Source organism: Primulina eburnea, chromosome 10 (genome assembly GCF_022965805.1).
Source record: "Primulina eburnea isolate SZY01 chromosome 10, ASM2296580v1, whole genome shotgun sequence".
Lineage (NCBI taxonomy): Eukaryota > Viridiplantae > Streptophyta > Magnoliopsida > Lamiales > Gesneriaceae > Primulina > Primulina eburnea.
The window spans coordinates 1,180,129-1,195,922 of record NC_133110.1 but is presented as its reverse complement, the minus strand read 5'-3'; the positions used below and the strand labels follow the sequence as shown (position 1 = coordinate 1,195,922).

Genomic DNA, 15,794 nt, shown 5'->3' with positions numbered 1-15,794 from the left:
ACCTACTCAAATAATATAATATTATACCCAAAACTAGTTTCGTCCTTGGACAGGCAAAAATAAACTCAGATTACTCCTGAAACTCTTAAAGATGATAATACAACAAAAATAAGCCAAAGCAGTATTAAATAAACGCTAGTAATCCAAGCCCAAAGCCTTGGACCTCCAAGCTCAGCGCCCAAAGTAAGACGCCTATATATCAAAACTCCAATGCATCCGACAGATGTAGCAAAGAACATTAGCAAAGAGAAGCTAAGCGCCCCGGCATTCTCTATCCGCAATGGTTCCTTGTATGCGAAGTAGTTGTACAATGTGTTGATGAGCCATGGCACACCGATGCCAACATAAATGTTCACCGAGTTGCTGTATAAAAATAAATAGGACAAATACTTGATAAATTATGAATAATAAATCATGATGAATTTTGTAATCAAACTTTCATCGACCTGGTCGTTGTTATGGTTTATAAGCTTTGAATGACACACAAAACCAGCTCTTACTAACTACATTGAACAAGAGCATGCAAGGGGCGTTGGCTACACAATGAAATGACTCATTCAAGGATATTTAAGAAGAAATAGGCCAACTATCAGCATATGGTCCGAATAAATATGACCTTATGAAGAAGACAGTAGTCTGGAAACAAGTTAAAAAATCAAAGATTGATTTAGAGGCTCGATAGTTTTAGAATGTAACTTGATTGTACAATGAAGTAACTAAAAGAACCTGCAAGTGATGTTAGCTATTGCAGAGTCAGCTGTTAGCTGTCGTTCTGCCGCAATCTTGCTTGCCACTAAATCTGGCCACGAGGTTCCGGCAGCCAATGCTGTAAATGCTATGACATAAGGATCGATACCTACATTTGTTATTACATATTATGTCAGTGGATAAGATGTATGACAGAGATCCTGAAATAACACTTACTGTAGCAGACAAAATAACGAGTTGATGTGAACCTGTGACACAACTGATTAGATCTGTAAATTTGGTTACAACGTAAGCTATCCCACTGATAAAAGCTAGAGAGAAAATGAAGGCAATCCATCCATGAGCAATTTGATGAGGAGGTACAAATGCAAACAATAATTTCCATGGTGCACATAGTAACCCCCAGAAACCTTTTGCAAGCCTCAGCCACGTATTATTCAATTTTCTAGATTCCGGGCACTCCAACTGTTGAGGAAAAGATTATATTCAGCAAAGAAAAGTATATATAGCAATGGATAGCATTACCATAAAATAGCTCTGACATCTAGAATAAATAAAATGAAGAACTATATGTGCAAGCACAGTAAAGCTGGAATATGGTACCTTGAGTGCGTCAACAAACTGCTCCTTCCAGATGGAAAACAAGTTATTCTTTTCAGAAATCATCTCATGGGATTGCTCTGAAGAGGATTCAGCAACATCAGTATAAATCAAGGTTTGAAACACATGATCTGCAGGCTATTCTTTGCAAAGCAAGCATTAGAATGAATAGGATGCGGAAAATTACTCATCCTAAAAACTTCTTTAAAACAATTTTCTTCAGCATCATTGTCAGCATACAGATAAACAACAGAGAAACCATCTTTTTCTGCGGTTGGAAACATACCTAACACTGTAATGGTACGAGCTTCTTCACACCAAGTTTCATAGCATCTTGGAGTAAGAATTGAATATCATTCTAATTAATGTTGACATATATGCATTATCGGGAGTATACTAGAATTTTTTCCGCTTAGGCATGAGGGAGTGACTTACACGAGTGTTCTTTGAATTTTAATCATATACTAGAATTTTCCGCTTAGGCATTGGTTTCAAGGTAGTAATATCAATTTGCCAATCCATCACTACTACAAGAAATTTTGGAATATATGAAGGTAAAAACCTCATTTAGTAATCTGGCAGTGACCATATTATTGGATTTTTAATTTGCTAAAGCATGAAAGGTAAAATTATAAATTGATAAAGCAGAAAGATGAGGGCCTACAATTCAACGACAATGTAGAATACTACAATTTTGATAATCAATTTCCTTTGAGTAAAATATATACTTTAAAAGAACTTTAACCAGAAGAATATAAAACGGAAGAGAAAAGAAAAAACTACGGTTGTAATCACCATGGATAGAGAAAATATCAACAATGGTTCTGCTGCTATTTTCACCATCTTTAAGTATTTCCAAGTACTTTTCATGAGGCTGGCGACCATCACCGTATGTAGATTTTTCAGGTGGCACCCAGTCTTCCGGCCTCTCAGTTCTTTCACTGGTTAACAATAGTGATGTAAGAATAACATTTATCATTATTTCTCTTGCAAATTCAAGGACCTACATTGGCAAAGAAAAGTATTTCCATCGCTTGTCTTGAGCATAGGCATGAGTAAGCAGTAGCCCATATTGCAGTACTGTCAACGACGCTTCCAAAAGAGTAATCACATTTGGTGTCCACACCTGCAAAGTTTAAGTATTCAACACTTCAATACTCTATGCTTATATAGAAAACAATTAACATGATTGATAATAATGTCAACTCCTTTAAAGAATGAGTAAAAGAGGATAGCATTGTCCATAGGAATATTAACTGCATTAAAATTCTGTTTTTTTTTCCCTGATTTTATCATCCATGAAAACAGAAATTTGAGCGTTATAGTAACCAAAATGAAAGTTTCAGAGGTTTAGAATCAGATTAAAAAGATTCACTAGACCAAGTTGAATGAGAAAAACTTAGTCAGCACGACCATTGAAACATCCGTTAAATTATGAACTTTTATTTTCTAAAAGAAGTTCCATTAAATGATATGCATACAAGACATTGACATTCTGTTCTTCATCCTAAATCAAATGCTTCGATTCTCTCACTTGAGTACACTAACTGTTCACTCCATTTCTTCAAACTCCAAATTCTTAAAGCATCAAAACTTTACACTTCCTACACGATCAAACAACAAACTTTCTACCAAAATGTGACACTTTCAGATCTCGCCAAAGGCATCATGCTTGGTAAAGAGAATACATCGAGTTCAGCTGGAGGGAAAATACACTTTAATGGATAGGTTTTTCCTCTCCCCAGCCAGATTGAAATTTAGTTTACACTTCTCCCCTAACAAATACTACATAAGTTCCAAATTTTGTCCCTGCATTAGATTATACAAACCAACGACCCTCTTGAAGTATGGCAAAACATGAACAAGTATTTGGAATCATTTTTTTTCCCCCAACAATCTATTACAATAAATCACATAGCCAAATATTTTAATCTACTTCTAATTTCAAGCTTAAGAAATCTAACTTAATGTGAGAAGAAAGCATGACCTTTAAAATTAGGTATAGCCAAACGTAAGCCCAGAAAGACCAAATGAGCCCCACGAGCCAGACTCCAATATCTGATATCTTTTTAAGTTCTCCAGCTTTAGGAACCACAACGCAAACAGCATGAATTGGAAATAAATCAAAAGCGGCTGAACCAACAAGCGTTCCAGGACCTAAGCCTGTTAATCAAATTCATAACAAAACAATGAGTAAAGTTGAAATCCATCTATTCAGGCAACTCCTGGATAGTTACAACACATAAAAGAAAGTGAAAAGAGATTCAATGCATAACAACTTGCAGTAATATCTCCTGTATTTATAATCTTTTTCTTGATGTCTCCTAATCCATCATTGGATTATTATTCCAAATATTACAAATCCTGATTAGCATCAGCCTAATTTTTTCACTAATACATAGAAAACTTTCCTTGTAGCTTCCAAGTGGTAAGAACTAAAAACTAAAACAACAGCTAACATGACCATGGTGAAAATCATGTTAACTAATCACTTCTATCTTAGTAAAGTTGGTGAGGCATTGCTAAATTGGGCATCCATTAAAGAAAGATATGATTATAGATAAACCAAAGATTTTGTGAGAATAGCCAGCGAAAAAACTGAAATCTGTACTTAAATTTTGAGATGAAGAATTAAGTAACAAATCAGAGGTAAATTTAAAAAGGACCTAAAGGAAGGGCAAGATCAGAGATTTCGTGTCACGATCTCATACGTGATTAATTCCTGTCAAAGAAAATGCTAAAATGAACCACCATTTTCAAAGGGGAAAAAGTGATTCAACTTTCCACAAGTAAACCTATGGTGATTCAGTCCCATAACAAATTTTCATAAAGTTTACGTTTCGAAAGATTTACAAACCTCCAGCATACAAGTTTCCAATATTTCTTATAGCATCAATGGTGGCCAAAGAAATCTGGGGGAAGCTAGTTCCAAATGCCAGCAGAGCTATGTCAGCTATGGCGTAATTCCAAACCTTTTTGTGTTTGACAACTTCAACATTTGTGAAAGGGTCTATCTCTTGCACTGCTCGAGTGTGCTTGACAACGTTTTCCATAGACCGGAAAAAGCGGCCCGTTATAGCTGTTAATCCGATAAAACAGTAGGCAAGAGCGGCGAAATACAAGAATCCCCTAAAACCATTGCCAAGTTTAGTTTCACCATGGAAAAGAAAATAGAACGCACATCTCTCTTGCCCAATGATATGAGAACCTCCTTGTGCATTGTCAGAAGTGTTGTTAAGATGGGCCATCTTATTAATGTAATCAATATTTCACACTCAACCAAGAAGAGTCAATGATTCTGCCTAACAAACAACACATCTGTTAAGTATGTCGCACATAAAAAAGATTACACCGGTAACTAAAAGCACACACAAAAAAATAGAGAAACTGAATTAAGATTAAACCATCATATTGCAACACCAAGTAAGCTAATGGTCGTATTGCACAAACTTCAACAAGATTTCAACTAGCAGTTTACTCGTAGTTCAATCTGATAAATTCAACAAAGATAATTATCAACTTCGAGAGAGAATTTCTACTGAATTAATGCCTCATGCAAAATGGGATAGCCTGCAACATATTACATCTTCTATCATGATTTCCATTCACCTAGTTGGCTCCTTAAACCAACCAAATGATTAACACGATTAAGCGAACACAACGAGGCAAACAAGAAATCCTTGCAGAACAGTCCCTGTATACAAACAAACCACGCCAGATTACCTAGTAAAACATGTGGATTTTCTTAGTACGATTCTCGTATAATCTCACGTCTTTCTTTTTAACACGAAAACTCACACAGTTCCTCTGCACATAGTCATGCATATTGAACCGAAAATTCACAAACTAAAATATAACATGACATCAAATACGCAAGGCAACCATTAATCTCATTCAAGTCTCCAAAAGTCACCACTAAATATAATGCAACTCTCCCCTGTCAGAGAACCACTCCAATTATTCCAATCCCAATCAACGAACAAATCAAAAAGTGAAATTAATCCAATCAAAATAAAAGGAAAAACACACGTTGCAGCTCAATCATCAAATGAAAACATCACCTCCTAAATTTTAGCGCGCTTTTCCATTCACGATTTTCCATTAAGCATTCCTCTCCTGGGATTCGAGCCAAATCAGAACGTCGGGTTTATTCAAATAATATAAAAACAAAATACTTATTTGTGAGATTAATTAATTAGTTATTTTTAAATATTAAAGAAGAGTAACTCAATTACTGTATGTCTCTTGTAAGACGATCTCGTTCACAATAAAAAATAATACTATTAGCATAAAAAGTAATATTTTTTCATGGATGATCCAAATAAGATATAAGTCTCACTAAATACGACTCGTGAGATCGTCTCACACAAATTTTTATATTTTAAGTAAATTGGTGATGTCTTAAATTATTGTCTTGAAACTAATAATTTATCTTATAATACTTATGTATATATATACATATAAACTAAATGATTTTCTACTTAAGGCATCAAAATCCCGCATTTTATTATTTTATCGTTTACGTCAAACCAAATAAATTGATTTTTTCAATGTAATTTAATTTGTACTTAATTCGGTTCTGTAATAGATTTTACAAACCAAGCTTCTAATTTTTTTTACTTTTTTTTTTTACAATTTGGTTATTCAGATACTATCTTAAATTTTTAGGTCGACTCGGTTCAATTGGTTTTTTTATGAAAGATTTTCTCGGTTCATATGTATTGTAAAAAAAAATTTAAAAAAACTAGACTTTATAAATCACTTATTTAACTCAAATAAATTAAATAGTACATAATATAATTGTTATTTTAAATACGTAAGCTCGTTATTGAAAACGAAAAATCTAAGAGTATGCATCTTATGAGATGCTTTCACGAATTTTTATCTGTGAGACGAGTCAACCTATCGATATTCATGATAAAAAGTAATATTTTTAGCATTAAAAGTAATATTTTTTCATGGATGACCCAAATAAGATAAATATCTCATAAAATACGATCAATGAGACTCTATCACACAAGTTTATGTCGAAATCTAAAACGATATGGCTCGTGTCTTGTCGATGACCAACCAATTATTTGTAGTTGTCCATGTACAATGTGTGCTTCAACGATTTTCTCTTTTCATTATCTAAAGTCCAATAAAAATTAATTCTATTTCGGCCATCACAAATCTTCCTTCTGCCCCCACACCAGACAGAATAATTCAAATTGTGCAATTATTTCACATAATAAAGAATACAAAAACCAATGAATTGTGATAAGTTTGTTTATGCTTTCCATACATAGGTTTAGAAAATTGGTCATAAGATATGATAATTAATTTAATATTTTGATAAATTACATTAAATATTTATTCAACACTCCATATTTGTGAAAATTCTTGGTTTGGCTTAATGTCCTCCTGCCTAACAAAGTAAACTAAATGGTACACGATATTTAAAACTCTCCTACCCGAAAAATAATCATCTACAACATTTTATCTAATATTGTCCCGTTCGCAACTATTTTTTTAGGTCATTAATTTTTAAGGGCCCTCATATTTCGGACTAACGTGTATTACATTGCAATAATAATAGTAAGACAAGCAAGAAACACATGACTTTACACAGCCATACCAGGAATGACTAAAATCAAGTGGCTATAATTCCATTTCCGAAAGGACTTGAAAGAATTTTAAGTCAACATTTGTTTGATAGTGCGTGTGGTTCTTTTCTTGCGAAAAACAAAACCTTAGTCGGTACGAATGATAATTAACAAGTGATTGTTGGATAAAATCATTCCTTCTTTCAATGTTTCAGAGGTACGAATAAATTATTCCGAAATATTTTATAAATTTGTTTCGAAATAAGTCTTCAACCCACTTTCATATACAATAGTTATTTTTATTTCACTCACTTGCAAAATTAATCGTTTCATATCATACATTGATACAAGATGTTATATTTTTAAATTTTAAAACAATTATATATTTTTTTAACATAAAAACTCTTATACGACCGTATTACGACTCAATTTTACGAGACAAATATCATATCTTATCCGAAACATGAAAAAAATATTATTTTTATGCAGAAAATAACAAATAATATTTTTCATTTCAAATACATCTACGAGACTATATGATATTAAAAAAAACTAAATAATCCACCAACTTTATTCCCGATCTAAAAAAGTTTTTTGAAAACTAAAAAATATAAATTAAACAACTACTTTTTCTCGCGAGTTTAGAAAATGAAAAACCAAACCTGTCACACTTATCGCTTAGGAGAATGTCGTACTCGCTGTCTCCTTTAATTAGAAAAAGGTTATTGTCGACAACAAGCCGATGTTTGTTGGTTTACCCAACAATTTGAGCATCCTTTCCATAGAGCCATTTGGATTCGAAAAATAAGCTTATTTTCTGAAAAATTGAAACCCTTCGCATGGATTTTGTTACACTCTGTGTCATGTGTTCTCATGTTATTAGTCTTATAGTCTTTTAGTCAGTTAGTTGACCAAGTTTGACTCTTGTACATATATAAATAGGAACACTGTAAATAAATGGTTTTAGTTCTCTTCAATAATAAAATCATCTTTTCATTTTTTCTGATCTATAGAGCTGTTCATCTCATCTCTGTTCTTCATCTTTAATTGATCGATTTGTTCAGATTGCACAATTTACGTGCACTTTAACAGATTTATCATTTATAAATAAGCTACAAACGGATATGAATTTTTTCAAACTTAATGAACTTTTCAAGTGCACTCCAATAAGTGTGGCGTATTTATACTCAAAATTTAATTATTATATTTTTTATTCCAACTTTCGAGAACTTCAATCAAATACATCTCAAGAGTTTCTGAAATGGAGACGAAGTAACCTAAAGTGAGTACCTGTCAAAGGTGTACATGAATCTCGATTTTAAGACATGAGAGGCATAAGGGAGGGGTGCCTGGACTTGAAGCTCGATTTAAGACATGAGAGGCATAAGGGGTCGGGGAAAAATCAACAATTCCAACACATTTAGTTTTGGCCCAGCAAAGTGGGAGCCTGATCGGCCTATATTACAGGGGAAATTTTCTATGCCACACGTAGATAATATCCACAAGGTCATCCTGGGCCATAGTGTGGGATAGGCCCGTGCATGATTTTGGCCCGAATTTGACGGATCAAACTAAGCCCAAATCAGACCGAAACACAGTTCCGAGAAATCCAAGGCAGTGCCGTGCACCAACCAACATATAGCACAAACATTACACATGAAAATAGAAAATGTTTCATCTGGCGGGTCGACTGTCCCTATCTAAACCGGGCAGGTAAGATCAGTATTCGCTAAAAAAAGTGCAAAACTTTGGTTTGAATCAACTTCAATCTACTATATCTCGGAGAGCCAATAACTTGTGTCAAATGTGTTTAGTTGTTACACAAACAAAGTATATGCAAACGACTAATGACACGACAAACACAATCATTATAATAAGCTACAAGAGCCATCTTGAAAATAAAGTTGAAATGCAAAAAAGTATATCAGATAAAAAGCAAAAAACAATAGTCACCAAAATTGCAAATTCATAATACATTGAGCCTAAATTCGATAAATTAGAATCAAAAAGTAGTTTAACAAAGCCAAATAACCGAGCAGACTAATCTTTAATCTTCTTCATCCCCCTCTTGTTCGGCGATGTTGAAGTAGCGCAATTCGTAAACATTTCTGTCTTTGTTGGAAGCTATCACCCGAAGCCAATCTCGAACACTGTACTTCTTCAAATACTTCTTTGTCAAATACTTGAGATACCTGCGAGCAAGTAGCAACAACCCAATATGAAACAAGATCAAAACGTGACTCAAAGGACAAATCAGAACAGCAAAATCCCACATCACAAAATCATAATTCATAGCCAAATAAACATCAACGGTGTGTGTCAAATGCAGAATAATTTAGGCATTTAGCTTAAAATTTCTGCTCGATTAACGTTGCAAATGCTTCCGGCTGGTGTTTCAAAGTAACCGTCCTCCACCTTCTCAAGATAGTTAAACGGAGTTATCACAAGCATATAAATTTACACTGCTCCAGATTAACAACGATCTTCTAGTTCAGACGCAATCCACAAACAAACAACTAAATCTTGGTTTGTGCCAAACTCATTCCATATCCTAAAAGGTATACACTAAGAAAATCACAACTGCAAATGAAATCACCTTTTAGAGAAGGAACTGTCGGCTGTGATTGTGATCTTGCTCTTCTCACGGGTAACCGTAACAGAATCACCTAGAGCGCCGGTTTTCCCCCCGACCTTGATCCTCTCCTGGAGAAACTTCTCGAGCGTAGCAATTTCCATAATCTTATCATCAACAGGCTTCGTGCAGTCGATCACATAGCTCGTTACCTTCTTCTTCCCGCCTTTCGCCCCCGCAGCAGCTGCGCCTCTGCTCATCTTCACGTTATGTTCCCTGCAAGATTTACAGCAAACAAGATTAGAATCTGCCAAGAAGAGATGAAAAGAGACTGCAAATGGTATCGGCACATGCGTAATACCGGATTCGACGGCCGACGATGCGCAGCGCAGGTAAGAGCTGTTCTGATATACAGAAAGAATGAAAACTAGGGCTTCAAATTAGTCTATGGTGGAACCAGCAATCCTAATCCCGCTTCAAGAGAGAGAAGTAGACCCAATTTCATGGGCCCAATTGGCTGTCCTTTTTCGAGGCCCATTTCCCAGAGTCCCGAATTTGAAAAATTACATAAAAACCATTGTAAAAGGTTTTATATAATGTCTTTTATTATTCTAAACTACAAATTTAGGCCCGATTGGTATTTTTAAAATTTATTTTACTTTGTGTAACTAATATATAACTAAATAAGATATAGATTTAAAATTTCATCAATTATTTCATTCTTATAAATAAAAGTATAATCGAAATCTGATTTCAAATTCATCCATCTAAACGCAATCCAAAGAATCAGGGATTTGGGATTATTATATTTCTGTGCTACCGTCTATAGCTGTTTCTCTTGCAAAAACAGACGTCAAACTAGTTACTGCTGCTTTTCATCTCTTTTATCTGGCCTTCATCTTGCAGAAATCAACATTTGAACCTTCCATTGATGAATATCAAGTTCCTAGGGGATTGGTGTTGGTTTGGGTCGAGCGCTTGAGCTTTTCTTGGCGACTTCTAGGTGCTAATCAACTGCAGGAATAACAAAAAGCTTCTTGTTCATGTGTGAGCTTTTGATCGCCAATGCGATATAGTTCTAGAAAACTTTAAGGAGATGTGGACTAAGGTTAGTTTCACTCTTGAAGAGCCATAATTCGTTTGTGATGTCGCAAAATATTCTGAATTGTTCATTAATATAATGCATTTTGATTTCTAATGGTAGTATTGCTAATTGCTGTTACATATGTCGGGTTTATCGTTGTCCATATGCAGGTGCCAAAGGCTGGTAAGGGCAAGAAAAAAGCTCTTTCAGTTAACAAGGATCGTTCCATCAGTATTATGGTAAGGCCCAGGTGTTGGATCAATTTTAATTAAATAGTTTTATATGTGAATAATAATGCGTTGTAGGTTGTCATTTAAGTTAAGCATAAAATAAAGTGATTAATTCGGGTTTCGGGTTATTGGGCTTTAATGTATCTAATTAATTGTGGGGCTTTAATGTATATAGACATAAGTGTAATTTCAGTTTTTACGATGGACTGAAACAGAAATATCAGAAAATAATGATAGACATTAAATATATAAGGGTCATGGTCCCCAAATCACGCAGAACATTAAGACACGAATTCACAATTATGGCTTCAGGTACGCTTCGACTTAAGTTTTCAGTTAAATTCTTATGGATTTAGTATGATGGATTATGCAGTTTCTGGATTTTTCCCCAACACTAGGATCGTTCTATCGTTCACAAACCTATCTCTTTAACCAAATGATTTTTATTTGTTTTTTTGGTAGCCGTTTCTTTTTCAAAACTCTTCATGATATTTTTCATTTTAACAGAGCTAAATGTTGAGATTCACGGATGCAGATTTATCTGTTAATGTTCCCTCCTATGGTTGTTTGGTTCAGAGTTACTCGTTAATCATTCCTAAACCTTTTCCATTGATGCAGGCTTCTTATCACCAGAATTCGACATGAATCTCGTCAAGCTACTACCAAATGATTTGCTTATACAGCTCACTGAATATAATTCATGCTTAATGAATATGATCCACATATTTTTAGGAGAAAATCTAATTCACGTTTCACCAACTTTTTTTTTTTGAGTACGTACCACATGGCTCTCTATCCACGAGTATTTTGTGAATTTGTCATGCTTCTTTCGGATCACGAATAATCAAAACTATCCCAAAGTTTTAACAGTAACTCTATCTTTTACCCTGTAAGGAGATGAAAACGCTATAGGTAAATTTTGACATAAGATTTATTAGGAAGCTGAATCTTCTTTGTGTTCGCCAGAGATTCTTCCTCCACTTCCTTTGTTGTCTCTAAAGATTTTTTCTCCATTTTCTTCGTGGTCCCCAAATATTCGCTGCCTGAAGTCTGAGACCATCATAGGTAACCCCTCGCGCAACGGCACTTTAGGCTCCCATCCAAGCTGCTCTTTTGCCTTGGTAATGTCGGGTTTCCTCTTGTGAGGATCGTCTTCTGTGTTGGACCTGAATTCTATCTTTGCACTTGAATCAATGGTATCTTGAACCACCTGCGCCCAACAGACATATTTCACAATATATGTGTTAATATAGGATACAAATCCGTGGTGTGTTATTGTTGTGTTGAAATGTCCAAAGGGTTCGGTCAAACTCGAAATGTTGGCTCGAAGTTTTACTAGATAGTTGGGAGGCAAGCAAATTATTCGTACCTTGGCAAGTTCAAGCATGGTGAATTCACCAGGGTTCCCAAGATTGAAGGGTCCAACATGCTCACCTTCCATCAATCGCATTAGCCCTTCCACCTTACAATTTAATGGTTTATATATTAACAAAATAATTGTTGCCATTATTAAAAAGAAAAAGAACACTTAATGAAAGATTCTTATAACAATAAAATGTGTGTAAACAATCGTTTTCCAATCAGGTGGAGGCCACACAAATTTTAGATTTTTTATGATCTTTTAGATAATGGGTTCTCCACCGCAAAGGGATTAAGAAATGTGATAAATAAAAATAATAAAAAAATGTGTATTGCGTGATTGAGTAGTCAAAAGAATAGAATAAATGGTTCACAAAATAAATGACTAATCTCTAAAGTAAATAAACAAATAAATAAAGGACTATTCAAAGCAATGAACGATCACATTTGGAGATAGAAAGATGGCAAAGTCAAATCTTGCATTTAGACTGCAGACTTTAAAACAAAACAAGATACTATAAACCCATTAATTCAATTAAAAATTTTCCCATTTCCACATTTCAAATTCGATTTCAAGTAGCTGCCAGCTTTTAAAGAACGTTAACTAATGGTCATGAAACAATAAACAAATAAGAACAAATGGCATTAACGCCCCCTAATGGAAAGTCAAAAGAGTAAAAAATATGTGATGGTGTCTTTAAAATTCCATATTTTTTCATCACACGCTTAATTAAATCAAATGAATTTTGAAAAAAAGCCTTCTTTACAAATTGTGTTTTGTCAAATAACATTTTACAAGTGCTATATATCATTAAATAAATATGAAAATGATTAAATAAAGCCATGTATTAATATAATATCTGACAAGAAATTTTCTATTTTTTAAAAAAATATTTGCTCACCAAATCGGAGACATACTGAAAACTTCTGGTTTGCTTCCCATCACCATAAACAGTTAAAGGTTCCTTCCTCAAAGCCTGCGAGAATATAATCATATTTTACAACTTCCATTAAATTATAGGAAAAAATATATTGTTTGGGAAGAATAAATTTACCTGAGCAACAAAGTTGCTTACAACTCGACCATCATCGATGCACATTCGAGGTCCATATGTATTGAAAATCCTAGCAATCCTCACCTGTCACCCGCATTTTCTTTTACTATCATTCGGCCGTGTTAACGTATAATTTCAACAGTTGAAGACTCAAACTTCATCCACCAACTTTAACCTCTAAATGTTTGTCATAATTTTTTTTTTCCCCATAAAAGATAGATAGTATAACAAAATCATCACCATTCAAATAATTACCAACAATAAAAGAAAAAAACACAAATCGTCTCACGAGTCAATTGTGTGAGACAAATTTCCAACCCAATACGATCCATGAAAAAATATTATTTTTATGTCACTTTCCATTGTAAGTATAAACTTAATGCTTTGTATACTCAGCATATTATGTATTTGTCAAATAATATAATTTGCTAATAACCAGACCGATATGGGTCGGGTCCTACAAAACATGATACCTCGTCCTCGGATAAAAAAATTTGGGCAAAAACTTGTGTGAGACGGTCTCACGGGTCGTATTTACGAAACAAATCTCTTATTTGGGTCATCCATGAAAAAGTATTATTTTTTATGTTAAGATTATTACTTTTTATTGTGAATATCGGTAGGGTTGACCCGTATTAGAATCCGTGAGACGATATCACATTAGACCCACTCAAAAATTAGTACCACTTTACCCGATCCAATAGCCATTGTTGTACCAAAACCCGTTGCCTCCGTCCCTAACATACAATTAATAATTATACCGACAAAATAAGATTGAAGTAAAGAATACCTCAACTCCAGCACCCCTGTGATAGTCCATGGTCAACGTTTCCGCAGTTCTCTTTCCTTCATCGTAGCAGCTTCGGACACCTGTCCCAAAACCAAACCAATCTTGTAAGGTCCCACCCCACTCGCTGTATCATGATTTTTATGCACCACTCCAAGAATACAAATTAAATAGCAATTGACAGAACACGAAGATTTGGATGTTGCGAAAGTTGTTCGAGTATTTAGATCTTGAAACTCTAAAGGTGTCACAAGATTCCCATAAAAACGAATTTAATGACATAATAAATTGAAACCGACCAATTGGATTGACGTTGCCCCAGTAGGTTTCGACTTGCGGGTGTTGCAGCGGATCACCGTACACTTCACTGGTGCTCGTCAGCAGAAACCGAGCACCCACTCGCTTAGCCAGCCCAAGCATGTTCAACGTGCCAACCACATTCGTCTTGTGCGGCACCAGAAGTTAAGGATCCCATAGACGAAATTTTTTTGAGAGAAGCTGATTGATTAGCTCAAACAAATGAATAGAAATCAGATTAAGGATATAATAGTTTTGACTGGGTTGTGCTTGTAGTGAACCGGCGACGCTGGGCATGCGAGATGATAGATCTGATCGACTTCCAACAACAGTGGCTCGACGACGTCGTGTCGGATGAGCTCGAACCTCGGGTTCCCGAAATGGTGCATCACGTTCTCCTTCCTCCCTGTGAAGAAATTATCCACCACGATCACGCTATCGCCTCTGCTCATAAGCCGGTCGACCAAATGACTCCCCACGAACCCTGCCCCACCAGTGACCACGATCCGCAGCCCCTTTCGTTTCAATCCGAGCGGGATTTTCCCGACAGAGTGGGTCTCGAATCCCGTGGAGAGGTGGCCGTTATGATATATGACTCGGTCCGGCTTCAGATGCGTCAGAGTCAACTCAGACGAAATGAATTGGCCCGGGATCGGCGCGCGGGGATCGGAGGAAGGGGTGAAGGTGAATATCAGAGCGGCAATGGCCATGCCGACGAAGACGAACAGCAAACGTTGCTCGCGCAGCACGTAGCGGATTGGACTGGTTACAGTCAGCCAGGGCTTCGGCGGCTTCGGCGAGTAGGCGTCGCTCGTGGGATGTGGCTCGTGACCTCGGAAAATTAACTCAGACGCCATGGATGAAGCTCGAAAACCGGAGCGAAGCTGCAGATGAGTCGATTTTGAATGGAGGGAGAAAAGGTTGGCTTATGTATGCTTACTTCGTGAGGGAAAGGGGACCCCCGGCGCGTGAGTGCAAGACGTAAACAATGCGAGTTTAAATAAGAATGCGTTTTGTTGACCAGATTACGTTAATACCCCTCGGTTTATTAATAAATAGCATAGACAAGCAGCTGTTCACAGATTTATGGGTCTTGAGTTCAAATTTTTAAAAAATGATTTCCGGCCCCATTTACGGGACTCCAAAAAAACAAAAATATGAAAATAAGATACAAAAATAACATAAGAGGCACTAATATATAACACAAAAATTATATTTTTTGAGACATATTTTTGATCTGATTCAAAAAAAATTATTATTTTTATGTTAAATTTATTATTTTTTAATAAAAGTATGAACTAAGCTGACTCATCTAACTAAAATAGATTCGTGGCATTGTCTTATTAGAGATAGCATATTTCTTGTTGTTTTATATTTTACAGATTCAATATATTTGATAATTTTTTCTCAATTGATAAAAATATATATTTTTTATAATATAATTAACTGGATATAAGTTTTAATCAACCTTTCTTGTATTTGGGCTTGTACTGATATTTAATTTAAATTCAGTTAAA

At 35.2% G+C, this 15,794-nt stretch overlaps 3 protein-coding genes across 8 annotated transcripts; all 3 read right to left on the bottom strand.

The window, feature by feature from the left end:
- Positions 1-6: 6 nt before the first annotated feature.
- LOC140842290 (magnesium/proton exchanger-like) lies at positions 7-5,465 on the bottom strand. Of its 6 annotated transcripts, none has more exons than XM_073210058.1 (9): positions 5,370-5,465; positions 4,166-4,610; positions 3,296-3,471; positions 2,316-2,434; positions 2,092-2,249; positions 1,312-1,388; positions 957-1,173; positions 727-856; positions 7-363 (listed from the first exon to the last, which is right to left on the bottom strand). In XM_073210058.1, the coding sequence occupies exons 2-9, from the start codon at positions 4,554-4,556 to the stop codon at positions 66-68; spliced, it is 1,566 nt and encodes a 521-aa protein (XP_073066159.1). In that variant the 5' UTR covers positions 4,557-4,610; positions 5,370-5,465; the 3' UTR covers positions 7-65. The 6 variants fall into 6 exon arrangements, with proteins under 6 accessions (XP_073066159.1, XP_073066161.1, XP_073066164.1 ...); XM_073210060.1 differs by having other exon boundaries at positions 4,166-4,606; XM_073210063.1 differs by having other exon boundaries at positions 4,166-4,437; positions 5,370-5,455.
- Positions 5,466-8,763: 3,298 nt separating this feature from the next.
- Positions 8,764-9,978, bottom strand: LOC140842289 (large ribosomal subunit protein eL22z-like). The gene is made up of 3 exons (XM_073210057.1): positions 9,827-9,978; positions 9,490-9,741; positions 8,764-9,085 (listed from the first exon to the last, which is right to left on the bottom strand). The coding sequence occupies exons 2-3, from the start codon at positions 9,723-9,725 to the stop codon at positions 8,941-8,943; spliced, it is 381 nt and encodes a 126-aa protein (XP_073066158.1). The 5' UTR covers positions 9,726-9,741; positions 9,827-9,978; the 3' UTR covers positions 8,764-8,940.
- Positions 9,979-11,584: 1,606 nt separating this feature from the next.
- On the bottom strand, positions 11,585-15,266 carry LOC140842288 (UDP-glucuronic acid decarboxylase 2-like). Its single transcript, XM_073210056.1, has 7 exons — positions 14,526-15,266; positions 14,280-14,427; positions 13,984-14,063; positions 13,194-13,277; positions 13,041-13,115; positions 12,149-12,241; positions 11,585-11,989 (listed from the first exon to the last, which is right to left on the bottom strand). Exons 1-7 carry the CDS (start codon positions 15,132-15,134, stop codon positions 11,714-11,716), a joined length of 1,365 nt encoding a protein of 454 aa, XP_073066157.1. The 5' UTR covers positions 15,135-15,266; the 3' UTR covers positions 11,585-11,713.
- Between the last annotated feature and the right edge of the window lie 528 nt (positions 15,267-15,794).

Bases quoted from the DNA above. Each gene is read 5' to 3' on its own strand.
- LOC140842290 (XM_073210058.1), bottom strand. From the start codon at position 4,556: ATGGCCCATCTTAACAACACTTCTGACAATGCACAAGGAGGTTCTCAT. The intron at 3,472-4,165 runs GTTTGTAAATCT...TTTGATTAACAG, and splicing joins TGGAAACTTGTATGCTGGAG to GCTTAGGTCCTGGAACGCTT. The intron at 1,389-2,091 runs GTAGTTTTTTCT...AATCCTCTTCAG, and splicing joins TATCCATGGTGATTACAACC to AGCAATCCCATGAGATGATT.
- LOC140842288 (XM_073210056.1), bottom strand. From the start codon at position 15,134: ATGGCGTCTGAGTTAATTTTCCGAGGTCACGAGCCACATCCCACGAGC. The intron at 14,428-14,525 runs ATATCCTTAATC...CTGGTGCCGCAC, and splicing joins ACAACCCAGTCAAAACTATT to AAGACGAATGTGGTTGGCAC. The intron at 13,278-13,983 runs GTATTCTTTACT...TGCGGGTGACAG, and splicing joins ACAGGGGTGCTGGAGTTGAG to GTGAGGATTGCTAGGATTTT.
- LOC140842289 (XM_073210057.1), bottom strand. From the start codon at position 9,725: ATGAGCAGAGGCGCAGCTGCTGCGGGGGCGAAAGGCGGGAAGAAGAAG. The intron at 9,086-9,489 runs GTGATTTCATTT...ACTTGCTCGCAG, and splicing joins GACAGTTCCTTCTCTAAAAG to GTATCTCAAGTATTTGACAA.